The sequence below is a fragment of the Coptis chinensis genome, chromosome 9, assembly GCF_015680905.1.
Source record: "Coptis chinensis isolate HL-2020 chromosome 9, ASM1568090v1, whole genome shotgun sequence".
Lineage (NCBI taxonomy): Eukaryota > Viridiplantae > Streptophyta > Magnoliopsida > Ranunculales > Ranunculaceae > Coptis > Coptis chinensis.
Genome location: NC_141464.1, coordinates 46,799,407 through 46,821,720, shown reverse-complemented (window position 1 = coordinate 46,821,720; position 22,314 = coordinate 46,799,407). Strand labels below are relative to the sequence as shown.

The 22,314-nt window shown below is 37.7% G+C and overlaps 2 protein-coding genes across 3 annotated transcripts; both read left to right on the top strand.

Annotated features, from left to right (window-relative positions):
- Window positions 1-12,995: 12,995 nt before the first annotated feature.
- LOC147476319 (factor of DNA methylation 2-like) lies at window positions 12,996-16,577 on the top strand. 2 transcript variants are annotated; one of them, XM_086583029.1, is made up of 4 exons: window positions 12,996-15,291; window positions 15,424-15,666; window positions 15,772-15,983; window positions 16,078-16,577. In XM_086583029.1, exons 1-4 carry the CDS (start codon window positions 15,205-15,207, stop codon window positions 16,079-16,081), a joined length of 546 nt encoding a protein of 181 aa, XP_086439155.1. In that variant the 5' UTR covers window positions 12,996-15,204; the 3' UTR covers window positions 16,082-16,577. The 2 variants fall into 2 exon arrangements, with proteins under 2 accessions (XP_086439155.1, XP_086439154.1); XM_086583028.1 differs by having other exon boundaries at window positions 13,002-15,291; window positions 16,070-16,577.
- A 4,463-nt stretch (window positions 16,578-21,040) lies between these two features.
- Window positions 21,041-21,466, top strand: LOC147476318 (uncharacterized). The gene has a single exon (XM_086585694.1). The coding sequence runs from the start codon at window positions 21,041-21,043 to the stop codon at window positions 21,464-21,466; it is 426 nt and encodes a 141-aa protein (XP_086441820.1).
- Window positions 21,467-22,314: the final 848 nt, after the last annotated feature.

Here is a 22,314-nt window from a genome sequence, read left to right as displayed (position 1 = left end):
ATCTGTTTGATAATCTTCTGGAACAAAATGAGACAACATCTCACGATTCATGGTTGCAAAGTGCACACTCTGTGATAACCACGAGATTCACAACAAATATTCAGTTCGTCCCACCATAGTAAGCCATAACCAGTCAATTTGATTGTGTTGCTAATTGTAGCTTCTTTCAATCATCCAAATTCTTATAGGCAAAACATTTTTCAATTGCGTACTCCAGTCAACAAAAACATCAACATCCATATTACCAGAAAAACAAGAAAAACCAAGTTTAATATCACAGGTTTGACTATGCTCTAAGATACGTAAAAATCAGGCAATATGATAAATGGTTCTTGATTACGTTGATTTCTACCTTGCCATAGTGGAGATTGATCAAACACATCATGTGCATTAAAATCGTCATACCTGGGTCTTTGGATGGATCCCTAGGGTATTAGGGAACCGGTGGTGGATAAGTTGGAATCGTAAAAGGACCAAAGTTGCGCCATGGGGAAGGCGGTAATGAAGGAGTAGAGAGAGGTCCCTGGTCTACACGACCTAGGTGATTTTTCTTTTGCATGTACCATTTTGGTTTTCAGAATGTTCCTTTTTTTGTCATTGCGGATACGGATAAACTGGGAGGGGTCATGGATATCAAATTCCAATTCTACTTCATAAAATGACCAATTCAAACACATTAAGCAAAGCACCGCAAGCAAACAACAAAAAGTTCCATGTCCTAACATTTTCTACATTTAATCTTAATTCATTTTTCATCTTTATTCTTGCATCTCTTCTTATCTTGGATTTTATCAAACTTTTTTTTTTTTTTTTGTGTTCCAAAAAAACTAGTTGAGGAGAAACATCACGATCGAAAATAAAAAAATTAATTAAAAATGTCAAAAGCCTGTTATGAGGAGGAAGAGTTTTATGTAGGCCAGGGAGATGGGCAACTATGAGGGGTGCTGGTAAGCTTTGTTATGAGGAGGAAGAGTTTTATGTAGGCCAGGGAGATGGGCAACTATGTGGGGTGCTGGCCACGCCTTGGTTGATTTCGGGCTAGTAGATCTTGACAATTAGCGCTTAAGTCAGCCAAAACCTAGCTGTCAGAATCATCGCGTTCAACAAGCGCCTTACTATCTTCATCAGCATCAGATTCGTCAGCCATTAAATCATCACTTTTGTCGATAACTTGATGGTACTTACTAGTGCCCGAGAAAGGGTTAACCATGGAATCAATATAACTGTTCACGGTATCGTTGACCTCCAAAGAAGAAGGGAGTTCACTTGCAGGCATCTTGCAAGTATCAGTTTGTAAATCGCCGACACCATCATCTCCAAAGCATTGATTTTATCAGCTTTAGTGTCCGCATTGGGAAGATTGTTTCTCACATCAACCATCTTCTCAGAGATGTCGTGAACATTGTCTTTAAGCCTCCCAACTCTTGTTTCATCAAATGGGGTCGTCCTCTCTGTTTCTTTCTGCTAGCCATTGAAGAGAATGAGAAAAATGGGATGGGATCTTGAAGAGGAAAAATCAAATCTTTTGTAGAGATTGATGAAGGAATTTGCCAGCTTTGATTACCTAATGATATAAATCATACATGCGGAAGCAATTTTATTTGTAACAAAGCCATAAAAAGGCTAACTAGAGAACAACTCTTTATTATCAAAACAACAACTGAAAAAAGGAGAGGTTCTAGTGTGCCTTAAATACATAAGTTTCTTAATCTCCAAGCAAAAGGAAACCATAATAAACCTTCCAAATAAACTAAAATCCAGAAAGTAAAGATACGACGCCATAATTAATGCACGCCTAGGTTGGACCCATCTTGTCGCACAAATCACATCATTGAGTCTCTAGCTCTCTGCTTACCATTTGGTGAAGTTACGTTTTGAAAAGTGAGACTAATCCTTCCTTTCTGGTAAAGCTACCATTATAACCTTATAATTTGCATCCACATATGAACAAACAACCACATTCTACTTCTTTTTATCAAAAGATTAAGCTATGTGATAGCTCAGTGGCCATCAGTCTCCTCCCAGAGTTGCATCTCTGATCTGACTTTATAATCAGGAATTAGATAGACAAGGAGAATGGGTGGACTCCCCGGCTTTGCTAGATTTGCATTACTGCATACTAGCACAAATGTACACAGCCTGGAGAAAAAAAATAAGGCCGAGTCCAATGGCTCCATATCCCCATAATAGTGGAGTCAAAACTGGCAGTTTCTACTCCATATCCGTAGTTTACTCTTTCTATATATACAAGGTAATTCTGAGAAATACAGAGTACATTGTACGCTAGTTGAGTTAGTGTATGCAATTTGTAAAAAAACCAAATTACGCCACCGTAGAAAAAAAAAAAAAACTAACTATCAATTTAGTGATCCAACTTGTCAACTTTTTTCGATTTGGTGAGTGGACTTTTTTTTTCATTCAATTTGACCTCTTCTTTCAATTTGGTGATAATTTAAAAATCAAGTTGACAGACGTTAATTTTTTCATACTTGGCAATGGTTATTCATTTTTTTTTCACACGTGGCATGCAATGACCTGGAAAATATGAAAATACTGCTGGGATGCGTTAGATTGCTGCAGTCTACCACACGTCTATGCTTCGAGATATTAAACAAAAAATTGATGAGAGAAGATTGTAACCCGTGGCACTGTTCAGAAATCAGTACCACTAACTTGACTGGAAGTGTTTTGAGCGAAAAAGTGATTGAACTTGCCATGATTTAAATAAAAAATGATTGAACCCTAAGTTTTTAAAAACTTAACGTCGAAGAAGGAGAACGAAGCCATTGACTAAAGGAGGACGAAGTCATTGGATTAGATCAACGAGCGAACGGAACTGCACGAAGAAGGAAGAACTAAGGGAGGTGGTGCAAGCATTGTCACCACCAAGAACAAAAAGAAGGAGATCAAAGAAGTGAGTCAACTAGTTGTTCTAGTTTGAAGTCCACTTCCTCTGTTCGTGTCCATGTTCTTCTTTGAGTGTCTATGTTCTTGTTTAAGTATGTGTGTTGAGTCTGTTTTTGTTTCGAGTCCATGTTGTTGTTCTATCTGTGTTGAATGAATGAATGCCTCACAAACCAATGTCTAAAGCTAGTGAAGGTTCTAAAAGTTCTAAAACAGAGCAAGTTTCATTACATTCCAAAACAATATGAGAATGTTTAAATCCGACTGAACCAACTAAAAATCAATAAAATTACAAGGATTATAATGAGTTTCTTCATTAAAAAAAAAAGAGTTTTTGGGAACTCACTAAATTTTAAGGAAGAAATGAGTTGGGGAAGAAGTGTATTTATTATTTAAGCAGATGAAGTATGACCATTGGATTGGTAATTTCAAACCAAAGTCGAGATGGGAGCGAGCCCACGTGGAATGTAGTGTTAACGTCTGTCAACTTGATTTTCACATAATCACCAAATCGGAAAAAATTGAAAGTAGAGGTGAAATTGAATGAAAAAAAAGTTCACTCACCAAATCGAAAAGAGCCGACAAGTTGGATCACCAACTTGATAGTTAGTTAAACATAAAGGTTTTTCATTTGGCGTTAGTTGAGGTGGCGTAGAATGGTATGTGTCCCCACCAAATCACATGCCAATTATTCATTAACGAACTACTACACTACCCCCACTATTTCTATTTTATTACCAATATATCATTTTACTTGATTAATTCAATTTTGCAGAATTAATATACTTTTGCATAAGTAAAACTAAGTTTTTCCAAATTAATTGACAATCATAAAAATTGTTTTTCTACATGAATTTTCCAATCACTTCTTGGCATTCAACTTTGAGTAACTAACTAATTATCTTGACAAACTTAAAATATTTAAATAAAAAATTTATTCATAAAATAATACAAGATACATAACACCCCACACAAATTAAAATTGCATAAAATAAACAACACAAGGGCGATACAATTTCAATCAGAATCTTCGTCTTCGCATTGGGTGAATGTTCTTTGATACACTAGATATACGTGCTTGTATGTCTATCACAATTTGACGTTTTGCTAACTTATACCACATTTTCCCCTTTGATGTCTTACCTGAAGTACTTGTAGTAATGATTTTTTTCTCCCACTCCAGTCTCTCGAGGGTTAGCTATTCTCTTTTTCTTTACCACATGAAGAATTTTTTTCACTAGATTTGTAAACTTTATAGACTTTTTTGCTGCGGTTATGTGAATTTTCAATAGCCTCCCTTGCTTGTTGAGAATATTTTTTTAATATTCTTTAGATTGGATACATTCTATGATTTAGCTCTTTTGACTTGTTTTGGTCTGTCTCGCCCACATACCCTTAGTGACGGGCACCTCAGAATCAGGTGTTGCCCCAATCTCAACACCTATGTTGACCGACGCGGGTGATGTACTGATGTGAAATTCATGTTAATTAAGATATCAGGTATCTGTAGCATTGTCACCAAATTCGGTCGGCTTTTTTTTGAAAAAAACGAGTTTAAAACCCGAGATATTGGCAAGGCGTCTGGTTCCAGTTTAAAATCCGGGTTTTAAAAAAAAACCCGTTTTAAACTTAAAAAACATTTAAAACCCGAGATTTTGAAAATCTCCTGTTTTAAATTTTTTTTTTTTTTTTTTTTTTAAGAAAGCACGAGAAGGAAAAAGGGTTTTAGAGTTTACCTTTTTGAATAGTGGGCGTTAGATTGACTTATTGAGACAGTTCTATTTTGCTTTGGACTATTAATAATTAATTGGAAAATTTAAAGTTATTAACTTATTTGTAGAACTTGATTATGCCATTATGGTTGGTAATTAGTATTATCTTATTTAGAGTCGTGTTTTGGTACTGAAGGTAGTAATTATAATTTGATACTTTCATGTATTTGAATTTTCTTTCATTTGTATTATTTTTATTTTTATTTTATGTGTCTATTTTTTTTTCACTCTTATAAAAAATCAAACTCCTTATCTATTATATTTTTAATCATCGATTTTTACCGTTTCTTTTACGTATTATACGTTTTAAACCCGTTTTTTATGTCCTACGTTTTTTCCGTTTTTTTCCCGAGACGTTTCGTTTAAAACACGAATTAAGTTTTTTTTCAAATACACCATTTTAAACCCGTACCGTACTTGGTGACAATGATCTATAGGATATCATGTGGACCCCATTTCTGGTTATTTTTCAAAAGTTCTCATGCGTGATCCTTGGTGAAATTCTTGTGACCAGCTAACTTTTCGAAATACATCTGTTTTGTTTGCACCATATATTAAATAAAAATTATACAAACTGTAAACAAAATGAAATATTAATTTGAATTATGAATACTAGTAAATTTCAATCAGTACTTACAATATGTGATTCGCTTGCTCTAGAAATATTAAAAGATTTGGCTTGATGGACAACTTTTCAAGCTTTTCTTTGTTCGATCATTATAATTGTACTTCAATCTCTCTGTCTCGTAATGATTCACAATATTATCTCAGAACATATTGTAGGTCTGGTTAATCGGGGATTGGTTCTTCAATCAAAATTGTGTCTTCCATTAGATTAAACGAGGATTTCTTTGCTAGAAAACAAAATTATAGGAAATGAGGGAAAAACGGAGAGAATGAGAAATTTTTGTTTGTTTGCTCAAAGAGAATGAGAAACTTGGTGTGAATTGTATTCATGAAGACATACGTAAATAACTGAAAAATGATAAATTATTAGATTTGTAATCTTTAAAAAAATCTCCAATCTCCAATAAATAAGCGGCGATAGGGTGTATGTGTCATTCTTTGATGTTTATTTGAATTGATTTCACTTTTTTGGTTAAGTTGGAAAATAAATGGGGTACATGCTCCAATATCCAATCTCCAATCTACAATCAATTTAGATAAGCGTAGATTGGATTGGATTGAATTAGATTAGATATTGGAGATTGGAGATTGGAGCATGTACCCCATTTATTTCCTGACTTTACAGACAAAAAAGTGAAATCAATTCAGATAAGCATTAAAAAATGTCAGATACACTCTGTCGCCGCTTATTTATGGGATATTGAATATTGGAGACTTTTTGAAGATAACAAAATTAGTAATTTATCATTTTTCAGTTATACATATAAATACATATATCTTCATGAATACAATTTATACCAAGTTTCTCATTCTCATTCTCTTTGAGAAAACAAATAAAAGTTTATCATTCTCTCTGTTTTTTCCTCATTTCCTCCAAGTTTGTTTTATAGCAATGAATCATCGTTTAACCTAATGGAGTATACAATTTTGATTGAAGCATGATTATAATTTTCAATTTATCCAATCACCAGGATCAACCAGTCCTACAATATATTTTGGAACAATATTATGAATCATTATGAGACAGAGATTGAAATACAGTTATATTGATCGAACCAAGAAAAACTTGGAAAGTCGTTGGGGCATGATCAACAAAGCTATAACTTTGTTTCGTGGTTGTCTATCAAGCTGAATCTTTTAGCATTTTTGGAGCAAATGAAGCATATATTGTAAACATTGATTGTAAATTTATAAGTATTCTTAATTTAATTTGTATTTCATTTTGTTTACAGTTTGTATATATATTTTTTTAATTAATGGCACAAGCAAAACAGATGTATTTCGAAAGGTCAGCCGGTCACAAAAATTTCACCATGGATCAGACATGGGAACTTTTGAAAGAACCAGAAATGGGCCCTACATGAAGTCCCACTGACACCTGGCTTCTCAATTAACAACATGAATTTTGCCTCACCCTTATTACAAGGTGCCAAGAAATCATTCGTCGATAAGGGTACGTGGGAGAGACAAAAGAGCTTAGTCACAAAATGCATCCACTATGAAGAATATTCTTGACGAACGATGGAGGCTAATGAAAACTCACGCACCTGCGGCAAAAAAGCCTATGAAGTTTACGAATTTAGTAAAAAAAAATTATTCACGTGGTAAAGGAAAAGAGAAGGAGCCAACCCTCGAGAGATTGGAGTGGGAGACAAAAAGCATGCGTACAAGTACTTCAGGTATGACACCAAAGGAGAAAATGTGGTATAAGTTAGCAAAACGTCAAATTGTAGAGGACATACAAACACGTATGTCCGGTGTATCAAGAAACCTAGACTACACCCAATGCGACAACGACGATTTCGATTGAAATTGTACCTCCTTGTGTTGTGCTTATTTCTTACCATTTTAATTTGTGTTGTGTTCCAAAACCTTTTTTTTTATAATGTAATTTATATTATTTTATGAATAAATTTTTTATTTAAATATCTTAAGTTTGCCAAGATAATTAGTTAATTACGCAAAGTTGAATGCCAAGTGATTGGAAAATTCATGTAGAAATACAATTTATATGGTTGTAAATTAATTTGGAAAAACTTTGTTTTAATTATGCAAAAATATGTTGATTCTGCAAAAATGACTTAATCAAGTGAGCGGAGCGCGAACGTTCTGAGCAGGGGGTATCTGGCCCAAAATGTTGTTTGGCTGGTTTCTGTCTGTCTGTCCTCAATCTCTCTTAATTTCTTCTTCGCCGAACACTCTTTCTCTCCAGTATCTCTCTCCCTCTCTGCCTGGAACCCATTTCTCTCTCCTTCTCCTTCACCCAACCAAAGCCCTAGTCGAGTGAGCGGGAGCGAATTGGGACGACTTTTTTCGAGTGGCCCAAAATGTCATTTGGCGTGGTTTTCATCAGTCTATCCTCAAAACTCATCTCTCTCTCTATCTCAACTCCTAACTATGATAACTTGTTTAGTTTAGATTTCTTCTTTCAATTGCTGCCGATGACTCCTCTCTCTCTTAACTCCTCTCTCTCATTCTCATCAATAACTCATCTCTCACTCTCGTCTCTCTAACCCACTCCAAATTCATCAACACAAAGCTAGAGAATCCAGAGAAGAAGAAGGAAGATTTTGTGTAAGTTTATTCCTCTTACAAACTCTTCAATTCAGTGTATTGACTAATGAGTTAATTTAATAAGTTGGGGTTCTTTGAATTGAAGTATCAAGTGATGGGGTTTTATTATTTTAGTGATACTTGATGTTTTTTTTTTATAGTTTTAAAACTTTGGGTGTTTGATATTTTTTCGTTTTCATGATTTGGGTGCTTTGAATTTTGTGTTTTCATGATTTGGGTTTGTTTTGTTTTCATGATTTGTAGCTTAGACGTATTTTTTATTCTTTTGATTTGTTTTTAGATAATAGATTGATAGTAAAGTACGGTATGGTATATGATTTGTAAGAGAATAAATCTAAGAGAAATTAATGAATGAATTTATTCTTCTCCGTGAGGTATATATATAATACTTACATAAGTTGACATGTGCGACTATACTAACACAAATACCATATAAATGAATATATTAAAGGGATGCTTTTACACTCCCCCGCAAACTTGGCGGTCTCTGCTGAACAAGTTTGGAGTGTAGAAGCTGAAAGCGGTGCTTGTGCAACCCTTTAGTAAGGATGTCTGCAGTTTTATCAACAGAGGGAACAAAGCGAACAAGGTGAGTGCTAGAAACAACACGCTCCCTAACAAAATGGTAGTCCAGTTCAATGTGCTTTGTGCAAGCATGAAAGACTGGATTAGAAGCCATGTAGGTGGTGCTGAGATTATCACAATAGAGTGTGATCGGTCTAGAGAAAAGAAGTTGAAGATCAGATAGAAGACAACCAATCCACACTGTCTCAGCACAAACATGAGCAAGTGCACGATATTCTGATTCAGCACTAGAGCGTGAGACGGTGTGCTGCTTCTTTGCAGTCCAAGAGATGAGATTTGGACCCAAGAACACACAATAACCAGTAGTGGAGCGACGAGTATCCGGACAACCAGCCTAGTCTGCATCAGAATAGGCATGGATGGAAAGAGTACCATTAGATGGCCGAAAAACCAAGCCAAATTCCAAGGTACCCTTAAGGTACCTCAATATCCTCTTGACCGCAAGAAGATGATCTATATGGGGAGAACTAACAAATTGAGCAACGTGATGGACAACAAATGCGATGTCGGGCCGTGTAAGAGTGAGATACTGGAGGCAACCAACTAGATGTCAGAACTCAGATGCATCTGGTAAGAGAGTACCATTAGTAGCTGAAAGTTGAGTCTTGGCACTTAGAGGAGTCCCACAAGGTTTACAATCAAGCATGTTACTTCACTGAAGGATCTCCATAGTGTACTTAGTCTGTGATAAGTGCAAGCCAAGTTTCATAGGTAGGACCTCAATACCCAGAAAGTAGTGGAGAGCACCAAGGTCCTTGATCTCGAACTCGCGCCCAAGGGTGGAGATAAAGGAAGAGATTAAAGCGGGTGTGTTTCCAGTGAGAACAATGTCATCCACGTAAAGAAGGAGAATCATAAGTTGAGTGCCTACTCGATATACAAACATGCTGTCATCTGCTCGGTTCTGTGTAAACCCAAATTGGAGTAAGAAAGTGCTGAACCTTTGAAACCATGCCCGAGGGGCATGCTTGAGCCCATAGATGGCCTTATGTAGGCGGCACACATGATGAGGATACCGAGGGTCGACAAAGCCACGTGGCTGGGTCATGTACACAGTCTTAGATAAATGGCCATGAAGAAAGGCATTTTTCACATCAAGTTGACGCAAAAACCAACCATTAGAGGTCGCTATACTCAGAATTGTACGAATCGTGACTGGTTTGACAACCGGACTGAAGGTCTCGTCATAATCAATACCCGGTTGTTGATGAAAACCTTTGGCCACTAGACGGGCTTTGGGTCGCTCTATAGAACCATCTGCCTTAAGCTTCAATCTGAACACCCGTTTACAGTCAACAGTGTTTTGAGTAGAAGAGGGTGGCACAAGGGACCATGTATGGTTCTTGAGCAACGCATTGAACTCATCAGTCATAGCAGATCTCCATGCAGGATGCTTCACAGCCTGAAAGTAACATGTTGGTTCCTTGGAGGCAGTAGTAAGCTTGGCAGCAAGTGCTTTGGGGAGTGGGTATCTGACTGTGCCATCTGTCCATTGTACCTGTCATAAGGTGCCATCATGTAACCTTGTAGCATATGGAGGTGGATGGTTCGACTCAGAAGGAGTTGTAGTGAGAGGAGGAGCAGAGGGTGGCTCCACCGTTGTAGGAGAGTCAACCATAACCATAGAGTCAGAATTAGAGTGTGACTACACATATGTAGATGAAGAATCAGCCTCAGGTGAGGGAGACACTGCTTGTGTGGAAGGAACATTACGCCTCTGATAGGTAAACAAAGGGGCCGCATGGAGCGGAGGTTGATCTGGCAGTACACTTGGCGTGGAAGCAACTGGAGACACAAAAGGTTGCACTGTAGGTGTAACAATGGGAGTAAGATCTAATTCCACATACTCAGTACTAGAAGCCGAGGATTTGTACGAAGAACTCTGTGCAAATGGGAAGGAGGTCTCTTCAAACTTGACATGCCGAGAGATGTAGAGACGGTTGGTCGCCAAGTCAAGACACCTGTACCCCTTATGTTGAGCACCGTAACCTAAAAAGACACTCAACAGCTCGTGGTGAGATCTTATTAGCATTATAATCACTGATATGCGGATAACAAGCACAACCAAGGTGCGGAGATCCGAGTAAGAGGGTGAGTGGCCAAAAAGCCGAGCGTAGGGGTTGGTCCACTGAAGGAGAGGGGATGGAAGCCGATTAATGAGAAAAACAGCAGTGGAAACGGCCTCTACCCAAAGGTTGAGAGGGACATGAGCAGTGGCAAGAAGAGTGTGGGCCATGTCAGCAATGTGACGATGCTTACGTTCGGCTAAACCATTCTGTTCTGATGTGTGAGGACAAGAAAGTCTATGATGAATACCCATTTGTCGGCAATAGGTGCCAAATGGATTATTAACATACTCGCCACCACCATCACTTTGAAAGTATTTGACTGTAGTGTTAAGATATTTTGAACACAATTATGGAAGGTTTGAAAGTGAGTGAGTACTTCATGCTTGTGTTTCATAGGAAATATCCAAGTATAACGAGTGTAGTCATCAATGAATAAAACATAATAACGGAAGCCAGAAACAGAAACTACTGGAGACATCCATACATCACTGTGAACAAGTGAGAAGGGAAAGGTGGCACTTATTTCATTACTATTCTTAAAAGGAAGGTGTGGATTTACCCAAAGCACAGCCTTTACAAAAATAGTGTTTAAGCTGAAAATCAGAACTTTAACAATTTGTTACTACCTAAGAAAGAAAGCACTTTGGTATTGGGATGACCAAGGCGATTGTGCCAAGTTGTAGATGAAAGAGCAGCTAAAGCAGTGGAATTTGATGGTGCAAGAGGAAGTGGGTATAAAACATCTTTACATGGGCCCTGAAATAGAGGAACACTAGAAGATAAATCAGTAATGTAATAGCCATGTGGAGTGAAGTGAAAGCTGACATTGTTGTCGTGAGTAAATTTAGTAACAGAAAGCAAGTTTTTGGTCATGGCAGGAAAATGGTAGACATTGTGAAGGCTAACCTTATGTGTACCTAGAGTAATAGGAATGCTACCAGTGTTTTGAATGCTAAGAGAAGATCCATTACCGAGAATGACATAATCATTACCACTATAAGGAGCACGATACTGCAAGAGGTCTGAGTTGCCTGTCATATGATGTGTAGCTCCAGTGTCAGGGTACCAATTAGGATCAACTTGTGGAGTCATCTGGCATGCCATGGAGGGGTACTGAGGCTGGCCGAATTAAGAGAGGAACTGTGGACCAGCAGGTATGCCAGGCTGTGGGACAGTCTGTATTCCAGCGAAGGCAGGCTGAAGAGAAATGGGAGGGGAGGAGTAACGCCTACATGCAGGTGTGGTATGACCGGGTTGGCCACAATGCTGACATATAACTGGATATGCACCTAAGATTCCAGGACCTGGAGGGCAGTACTTGGAACTCTGGTAAGACTGCTGAGAGTAGTTGTGACCTCGTTGATTCTTGTTGTTTCACTTCTTTCCCTTGTGCCAATTTTTCTGATTTTGAGGAGGATGGGGTTGAAGGGCAGCTGTAGAAGGATTGTAGGATAAAAATGCTGCCGGTGTAGAAGTAGGAGTTGAGTGGGTAATCTGAGTCTCGTAAGTGAGAAGGAGTGCCCGTAGATCCTCATACTCTGGAAGTTCCCCACCATTGAGAATAGTAGTCACAATGGTGTGAAATTCTGATCCTAATCCACGCATAATATTTGTAACCAGTTCCCTATTATGAACCGGTTGACCAATTGCTGCCAACGAGTCGCTGAGAGTCTTTGCTTCTTGCATGTATTGGGAGACAGTTTGAGTCCCGCGAGAAAGAGAATAGAGTTGGAATCGCATATTAGCTGCATTGGCTGTGGACTGTTGAGCAAAATGACGCCGAAGTGAACTCCATATTGTTGACATTGGTACGCATATTGTGCGCGCTCAAGTGGGCAACTACGTGTACAAGAAAGCACGCCCCAACCTTACATCCAATTTTTAGCCCCTACTTAGGTTACAAGCTAGAGTTTACCATGTGGCTCTTCTAAACTTGTTTGCTGATATGATACAATAAGTTCGAGCTTATGGAGAAATTGGCAATTTAACATGGTATCGAGCTTTGGTTTTCGAAGGTCTCGGGTTCAACTCTACCGGTGAAGAGGTCCTTCTAATTGTATTTCGGCGATGTCGGGAGTGTTGACATATATGAGCCTCTAATATATTAATAAATTGCCAATTTCTCCATAAGTTCGAGCTTATGGAGAAATCTGGAGAGAGGTCTCGAGGTTCAACTCCTACCGGTGAAGATGTTAAAGTTGACATATATGAGCCTCTAATATATTAATAGAATTGACCCTTCACATAAGTTCGAGCTTATGGAGAAATTGGCAATTTAACATGGTAAATTGACCCTTCACATAAGTTGGTAACAATTTAACATGGTATCAAAGCCCTTTGGTTTCGAGAGGTCTCGGGTTCAACTCCTACCGGTGAAACCAGGAAGGTGTTGACATATATGAGCCTCTAATATATTAATAGAATTGACCCTTCACATAAGTTGAACTTATGTGAAGGGGATCCTTTGTGAGGTGGTGATATCACTTAAGAGAGCCAACATACTCTGCGTCAAAGTAGAGGTAATGTAACTAATGATCAGCTGGTCTGTCTGGAACCATTGCATAAAGGCAGGATTAGCAATGGTGGTGCCCTCGGTAGAACCAGGAAGGGTACGAGGTGGTGTAGGATGAGAGCCATCCACATATTTCATGAAGTCATGGCCATACAAAAATGGCTTCATTTGGCGCAACCAAGTGATGTAGTTGTCACTGGATAACTTCAGAAAATGACCAACATTTGGTGCCGAAAGAGAGACATGCTGTCCAGCAGAGACGGAGACATTAGAGGTCCCCGAAGAAGAGCCGGAAAGGGTGGATTCCACTGATGTAGTTGAGGTTGAGGAAAGGGTGCTGTTAGAAGCCATAGAATTTGATTTCTGATTCTTTTTGAGCTTTCTTCAAACAGTTCTCTGCAGTTCAGTTTTTTTTTTTTGCAACAAACCAGAACTAACAAGAAGATTTCTGGAAAACAAGAAGAAGAAGAACAAACAGATGAATGAAAGAGGAAGCTACCACTAAAGAGAAGGACAAACTTAAGAGACAGAGGAGAAACGACGGCGGAAGCTAGGGTTTGAGAACCTAGTCTCTGGATACCATGTAAGAGAATAAATCTAAGAGAAAATAATGAATGAATTTATTCTTCTCCGTGAGGTATATATATATAATACTTGCATAAGTTGATATGTGCATGGCATGTGCCGACTATACTATATATATATATGAATGAATATACTAAAGGGATGATTTTACACGATTGAGCTTACTAAAAGGAAATGAAATTTGATTTTTTAATGGAAGACGTAGAGGAATGTACTTGATGTTTGGGGTTTGATATTTGCATTGTTAATTCAAAGTTAAACCAATAACAATGTTGTTAGTACTGTCAGAGAAAATGGTATGGGACTTTCTCATCAATTTGATGAACAATTAGTTCTAATTTGAAGGAATATACACTGATAGTCGACATTATGATCGCAGACCACCTTGTAAATAGCATAAGCAAAGATTAAAGTGACGAAAGCCATCGAAGACGTAGCCATAAGTACGCTTGATTTATTCATAATCATTATACAGGAAGGTCTAGCAAAGTCGACTATAAGCAAACTCTTAAAGAAAGATTGGTTTGATCGAAAGTGGCGCGAAGAAAAAGAGTTCTTATCAAGAAAATAGTTGATAAGAAGTTACGGTTTTTATAGATGGTGAATTTAATCAGGTTTGAACCGGCATTGTTGTCTCGTTTTGTAAATTTGAAACAATTGTCTTATCCTGCTATTATGCCAATTAGAAGGATTATCTGTTGACCAAATTATCGTATCATATTCCTAATTTTAGTTTGGTGCGCTTGACTCATTTTTACTGGTAACAAAACTCTTGCAAGTTGCAACTAATACAAACAGGTTGGATTGGTCGTTTTGTATTCCCCTTTTGATAATTTTGTGTTTTGGATAGGGTCTAATCCACATAATTCATTAATTGTTGATGTTGATGAATTTTTCTTCCTATTTTTGGACATCTTAGATTTTGTCAATATGTAGATTTCCAACGAATTATGAGTTAGTTACAGATAGGTTTGGAGCACATTGACGCCATAACCTATCAGAATCACCTATCAAAATTGAACTCCATATTTTATGAATACAAGATCTTCAACCCTGTTCATATTTAAGAACGAGCATAGCCGGCCAAGACTTCAGGCCCGCTTGTGTAGTGTTTGAAAATGACATATTTTCGTTCTGAAAAGCTCATATTAATGGTCCAGAATCAAGGAACCCCATCAAGGAGCAGATTTATGTCCAGAATATAAATCATACTGTTCAGTTTCATGCTTGGAATCGGGTTGGAACTTGGAACTGTTGATGAAAATAAATTAAATGTACTTTGCGTATGGCCAGATATCAGATATGTAATGATGATGATCCATTTTGTCACTGTCCTACAACTCTACAAGTATCTAGCTAGGCTCTGGGCTCCAGATTTCGTGCGGTGCCAAGTTCATCGATCAACCGAAAAAGTAAGCATGCAGTGCCTAGTAACTAACAATGAATCTATTGAAATCCAGAAACTTCCCCAAGGGCTATATATACACTGAGGATTCGGTTCATAATGTTCTCCACAAGATACACTACTAATTGAAAGTTGAAGTTGTTTTCATCTTATAGTTTCTAGAATTTCTCAATGGCTTCTAAGACCACAAGAGCTAAAGATAGTTATAGTCCAGAAGAATCAATTACAAAGCGATCCAAACCAAGATCGCCAAGACAGGTAGGGTTTCATATGCCGTTGCTCCACAATTAAACTCTCACTAACCACTTTTAAGAGCTCAAAATTATTTATCCCACACACTTGCGTCTAGTTATCTGTACATTGTGAAAAAAAATTGTTTTGGTAATGCAGGTTGTGGATGATGCTACAAAAAAGAGAGTAAGTGAACTAGAACGACTTCAGCAATCTTTACAGGATGAACTCATTTCCCTAAGGAGGAGTATAAGCAGGAAGACACCTAATAATGAGCTCCATAAAAAACTGGAAGAAATGACCAAGGATATGGCAGACATGGAGGCTTTGAATAAGGCTTTGATTGTGAAACAGCGCCAGGACAGTGATGAACTCAATGAAGCTCGTAAAGCAATGATAAGTGTGAGAAGTCCTTCCTCTCTCTCTGCGCTCTCCCCACTCTTTTCTCTCAACTTCCAGATAAGATTAAAGCTGTGAAATAATTTTTGTTTTGTTGTGTATATGTAGGGTTGGAAAGATTATCTAGCAATTGGAGTGAAGCATATGGGTGATCTAGACATCAAACCATTTCGAATAGCATGTTATCGAAAATATCCTTCTAATATTGCTGATGACAAAGCAGCTCAACTTTGCTCTTTATGGCAAACTCGTTTGGGAGACTCTAATTGGTATCCGTTTAAAGTTGTCCACTGCGGTACGGATGAGGAAGAGGAACATGGGTAAGTGACTATGAAACTACTTCGTTTTATGTTAGCGAATTTGATGTATGAATTTTTTTTGTGTAAGCAAATTTGATGATTTTTAGATTTGTAGTTAGTTATTGATGAAGAGGATAAGAAGCTGAATGATCTCAACGAAGATGTTGGCTCTGAGGTCTACGAAGCCGTGTGTGCTTCTCTGAAGGAGCTGAATGAATATAATCCTAGTGGCCGTTATGTGGTAGAGGAGCTATGGAACTTCAAGGAAAACCATAAAGCATCTCAGAAGGAGGCTATCACTTTGTTGCTGAAGATGTCGCCTAACTAGCTAACTTGATGGTGGAATAGAGTTCCTTTATTTCGGGTCTGTGGTTCGTTTTGGAAGTATTTTGTGTGTATGGTTGGGACTTGGGAGTTGGGACTTCGGTTGTAACCTTTTTTGGTAGATCTAGTAGTGTTAACTACTAGAAGGGTAACGAAGGGAACTTCTGTAATTAAGTAGATCTGTTGCTAGGAGTGAATTAGTTTCATTTTGGCTCTTATATGCTACTGGTGAAATTGGTTTTGCCTTTATTAAACTTTGATATATATGATGTTGGCATGCTGTTTTAAAAAGACCGAGTACATTAATCTTCCTAAAGCAAAAGAGTGGGCAACTATATATTGTGCTCAAGTAATTGCAGTTGCCGATTCTTGGGCAGAATGCAACCCCCTGAAAGAAATAACAACTAAATCTTAAATTCAAAATATGGCCACAATTATATTGTGAAATTATCTTAGCTCATGCATTCTTTCTGTAACCCAATAACAATTTTAAAAAATAAAAAATGGTGATATGTCGTCTCAACTCTCAAGGATGGCAAGCAGTATTTATAGCCGATCCTATCCGATTGCCGCATGCCCTCACCTTCGTGCGGTAAGCCTGTTAACCAGAGTTTCAATGAATTAGCCTTCGGATCTTGGTGTAAGTTGATCTTTTGAATACATAGTACTCCCTGATACAGAATTTTCTTGATAATCACTTGAAACAGTCGGAGATATCAGAATTTTCTTGATAACCAAACTCCACATTTATGAATACATGAAGTTCAACCGTTACTTCGTAATTTCGTATCGTATTTAAGAACGGGCATAGCCAGCCAGTTCAGCCCTTAATGTGTTTGGAAATGATATATTTTTGTTCTGAAAATCTCATATTTAATGGTGCAGGAATGGGGCTGGAACTGTTGTTGGAAATTAAACTGTGCAGTTAATATAAGGGGATGTTTAATGAAGTTATGAACTCCACTTTATACTGATTCCAAAGTTACTCCACTCTTAAAAGTAAACTTACAAAATGAATTGAGGACTATTTTTTTTTTAGATGTATACATCTCATGATCTCATTATGGAAAACACCCCCACCAAAAATCTACTCAATTGAATATATCTAACATTGTCTTAGTTGGATCAGCATGTGTTTCACTTCTCCTATGTTCTCTATCTTAGTTAATAGAGTACCTCAAGGTTACTTTAAGGGCAAGAGGGGACTGAGACAAAGGTAATTTCTCAATTAGACCATGATAATGTCAATTCCTTCTCAATTAGACCACGCCCACACATTTTGACTTTTCAAAGGTTTTTTTGACTGTTTTGCCTTTGGTTGTATTTTGGGACAAAACAGACGTAGAACTGCTACACTCTTTGACCTACCTGGTACACGCAATCTCTGGGTGTACTTGGTGATTGTGACTGACCTCAACGAATTAGCTGTTCGATTACCCTAGTGATACGTATCGCCGACGGATTTGGATAAAAATATAAATGAAGTAGTTGAAGCTAAGTTGGACATATTATGTAGCAATTGTTATAACTAATGTCAGCAACATTATTTATACCCATTACTTATTTTCATTTTACAAAAATGGGAATAGTACCCTAACATGAACCTCGATATTTGGTCCAACCTTCAAAAGTTTAGACAAGTATCCACTTTTGTTTAAGGTTTTCTTGGTTTTTTCTTCCTCCCTCCTATTTGAAATGGAGGAGAACATCACACATTCACATAAAAAAGGTAGGTTTTGTTTTAACTTACCCTTTAAAAACTTATCTATCTCGTTTTGGATGTTGAGCTGTAGAGTTTGGTTTGTTGGGTTTTGTTTCAATGTAGTGTTGATGTTCTATCATTATTTTCAAGTAAATATTATAGGTTTCAATGTTTCTCGGGTTTCCATGTTGATTCTTTCGTTGCTGTTAAGGTTTTTATAGAATATTATTGTCATAAAAGTGTAACAGTATTAAATGCGATAACTTTTATATTGTATTCAATGTGAGAACTCTTACAGGTGCTTCCTTCGATGTTCTTATTCATTATGATGGTGAGATGAAAGCAGACAAACATGGGGTGATGAAGTATGTTGGAGGTGAGGTGAAATTGAGAGTGTGTGATGTCGACATTTTTTATGAAAGATTCATTAGTCTTGTGGAAACTGTAAATTTGAGTAGGTGGCCGAGTTTCTCTTTGCGGTACTTGATGAACAAGTGCCCTTATCGAATCGACGAACAAACTAATTATGCCAACATGATTATGAGACAGAAGAAGAACCCGACCAAAGCTATGCGAGTTTGGGTTATCAAGGTTGCGTGTGTTGTAACACCACCTTCTCAAGGACCACGAAGAGCTACAACATCTACTCCTGGTGCACTGAGTATGAAAAAGAAAAAAGTAGCTATTCAGTTGATTAAATAACAGATCCCTACAAGTGTTTCCCAGAGAGAAGCCATGAATGAAAATATTTCATATGAATGGAAAGAGATTCCTACAGGCCCTTCTCCGCGAAAACAAACTTTTTTGAAAGAAAATATGTTAGCTTGTACAAAAACCTGTGCCAAACCATTACAACTTGTGGACGAAACAATAGGTTCATAATTCTACTTTTTTATATTGTATTTAGTGATAGTAAAGGGCATGATTGCTGATAGTTATGAACTGAATGTTCTTTTGACCATGTTATGCTCACTAGATAATCCCTTTGAGCAATAGACAAGTGGTGTTCATCAAGTGGAACATGATAAGATTCATGAAGTTGTTGAACCTCACAGCTTGTCGACATTCAAAAAGATCATGGCAGGTGAGAGTTGGACCACATGTGCTTAAAGAACATATTGCTGATAATGGTATGTGTACTTACTGAGTGTTGGTTGAAACATAGATTTTTGGCCTGAGGAAGTGTCAATTGAAGCGGGAAGTTCACCGGAAATCTTTTCAGATAGAATAGAAGCAACTATACTTCCTGATTTGTTTGAAGGTACGTGGTTTCTATGTTTCAAGTATCATATAGTCTTGTTGATGATATATTCTTCATTACTATATTGCAACAAAATCCAATGCGGACTTTGGTGAAACTGGTGTTGAAGATCTTGATAAACCTGATTATGATGACTTTGATAGCCAAAATCCGTATGGAAATGTAGTGGTCGTTCCTAACGAATATAGAATTGCCACCAATGGAACTATTGATAAGATTGTGGTTGATGGAGATGAAGTTGAAATACTACATGATGTTGAAATAGAAGAAGAAGATGTGGTAGTATTGGATGGACCTGTTAATGATGATGATGATAGTGAAGTCCAGGTATTGGATGGAGATGATGGTGATCGATGGTCTACTCCGAACCGTGGTGAAGAAATTTTTTGGGGGGGGGGGGGGGGCCTATGACAATTACTAAGAATGGCGAAGGACGACAAAGTCAATTTGATTTTGATTTGGAGGGAATGGTTGATGTTGTGGTAGTTTCACCTATTGACCTGAAATCCGAAGACTTATATTAAAGATGTCAAAATCTCGACTCTTCCCATAGTCCGAAGACCCCTGAAGGTACTGGTTTGGATGTTACTCCTGCTCATTTTCAGGTGAAGTTTATCCCTCCTAAAGTTAGACAACACTACCCTACTCGAGATGATCTCATCAAAGACATGAAGTTATATGCAATAGCAAACATGTTTGATTTGCGTCGTGCAAGTACTGCTCCTGAAAGGGTGGTGATAAAGTGTAAGGCTGTTGGATGTGCATTTCATATGTATGCAAAACCGGCCACTGGTTATGATATATGGGTTTTTATAACCTTGACAGAGGGACACACTTGTCCACAAGATGAAGCTGTTGCAACTAATCGACAAGCAAATGCTAAGTGGGTCTCAGAAGTTATTGTCAAAACTGAAGGACAACGTGGAATTGTGTCCATGACAGTTGCAGCTGGAGGTGAAGAACTCACACCATACCAAAGTATCTTATAAAGTTGCATGGAAAGCCAAAGAAATTGCAATGCAGAAGGTATCAGACTTCAAACAATCAGCAAATACTTAGTGGATATGTAGCAACAGATAACTTACATTGGTTTGCCTTGTTTTTGTGTAGATAAGGGGAAACTTCTCTCAGTCGTACCAAATGTTGCCAAATTACTGCAAAGAACTTAAAAGGGTTGATCCAGATTGTTACACCGAGCTATTGACGTCGTCATCTCTTAAGCACAGGTTTGAACGCATTTTCTTGTGTTATGGGGTAACTGTCCGTGTTTACAAAAGATATCTCCGTAAGTTGATTATAATTGATGGGACATTCATGAAAGGTAGATACAAGTCAGTTATCATCACCGCTCTAGCTGCTTATGGTGACAGCCACGTTTTCATAATTGCAGTTGCCATAGTCCCGAAAGAAAATAATGAACACTGGGATTGGTTTCTTGAGAAGTTGAGAGACCATGTCATTGGGACTGAAGAGAAATTTGTGCTTATGTTTGATAGGCAGCAAAACATTCTTCAAGCCGTGCCTAAAATCCTTCCTAATGCTACACATTGCTTTTGTGCACAACACATCTCAAACAATGTCAGTAAAGAAGACACAAAAGGGAAGGTGAAGAGGGCGGCTAAAACTAATGAGAAAGCTGATTTTGTTAGAATCCTGAGTCACATATCCTGTAGCGATTCGAAGGGGTTCGCAAAACTTGTTAAGATTCCAAGATAGTCATGGTCCTGTGCATTTGCTCTAATGAGAAGGTATGTTATTTGCTATACAAATCACATTGAGAGCTGGAACAAGATGATACTGTCAGAGCGAGCAATGCCTGTTACATCTCTTCTGAATGGAATTCGGTTGAACATAATCAAACACTTCTATGACTATAGGCTGATGGCTTCAAAGCTTAAGAGCAAACTGACCAAATATGTGGATGATGTGATTGTCAGTTCAAGATACGTTAGTCGTCCGTTCACAGCTTCGAGGGCAACTCATGAGTATGTTTACTCTATTGTAAGTATAGATCGTACTGACACTGCAGACCTATTCAACAAGACATGTACTTGTGGTTTCTTCCAACAAGTTGGTCTTCCTTGTAGCCATGCTATGAAGGCAATCGATGACAGTAAATTCTTTGTATATGACTATTGCTTGCATTGGTACACAAAAGAAACTATGATGGACACTTATCGAGAAGAGTGGAAACCAATAAGAGGTAAAGAACAATGAGTTTGGGTTTTTGATGGAATCATGGTCAAACCACCCATTGATGAGGTCATCATGCCTGGCAGGCCAATGAAGAAAAGAAAGCGATCTAAAGGAGAGGGGGTTCCAGTGCAAAAAAGGTTTTCTCGTTGTGGTGGTCTTAGACACAACATGGCAACATGCACAAGGGCCACTGATGATGCAGAATGGATTGATTTTTTAGCTGGAGTTCCACTAGATTTTGAATATGAAGAGTTTATATGATTATGGGTTGCAATAGGTAGGTAGAATGCAAGACAATGTCAGCTATTTTGGTTACTTGAAAATTACCAGGTCCAGTTACATACATCTTTTTGATGGTTCATACTGTTCTATGTACTGACATGTTATTGTAATATTAATATCAGGAACAAGTACATATATATGAACTTAATCTCTAATAGATAACTTCTTCTTAACAAGTTCGCTCACATTCTGAACATTGCCTTCGTCATTTTAACTGGACCATCATACATCTTTTTGTGGGTTCATGTTGTTCTATGTACTAACATGTTATTGTAATATTAATATCAGGAACAAGTACATATATATGAACTTAATCTCTAATATATAACTTCTTAACAAGTTCGCTCACATTTTGAACATTGCCTTCGATATTCATTTTAACTGGACCATCAATGGTGACCGTCAAGTGGTCGTCCTTAACAGGTCCTTTTCCAAGTGCACTTATAATAGGTTGTTTATCCTTGGTCTCTCTACCTGCTAGATTAATCCATCTAAAACCGTTACACCATTCACCAGTTGCCTGCATGAGAGATATCGTCTCCCCAGACTGCATTCATTTTTACTGACTACATACCACATATTTGTGG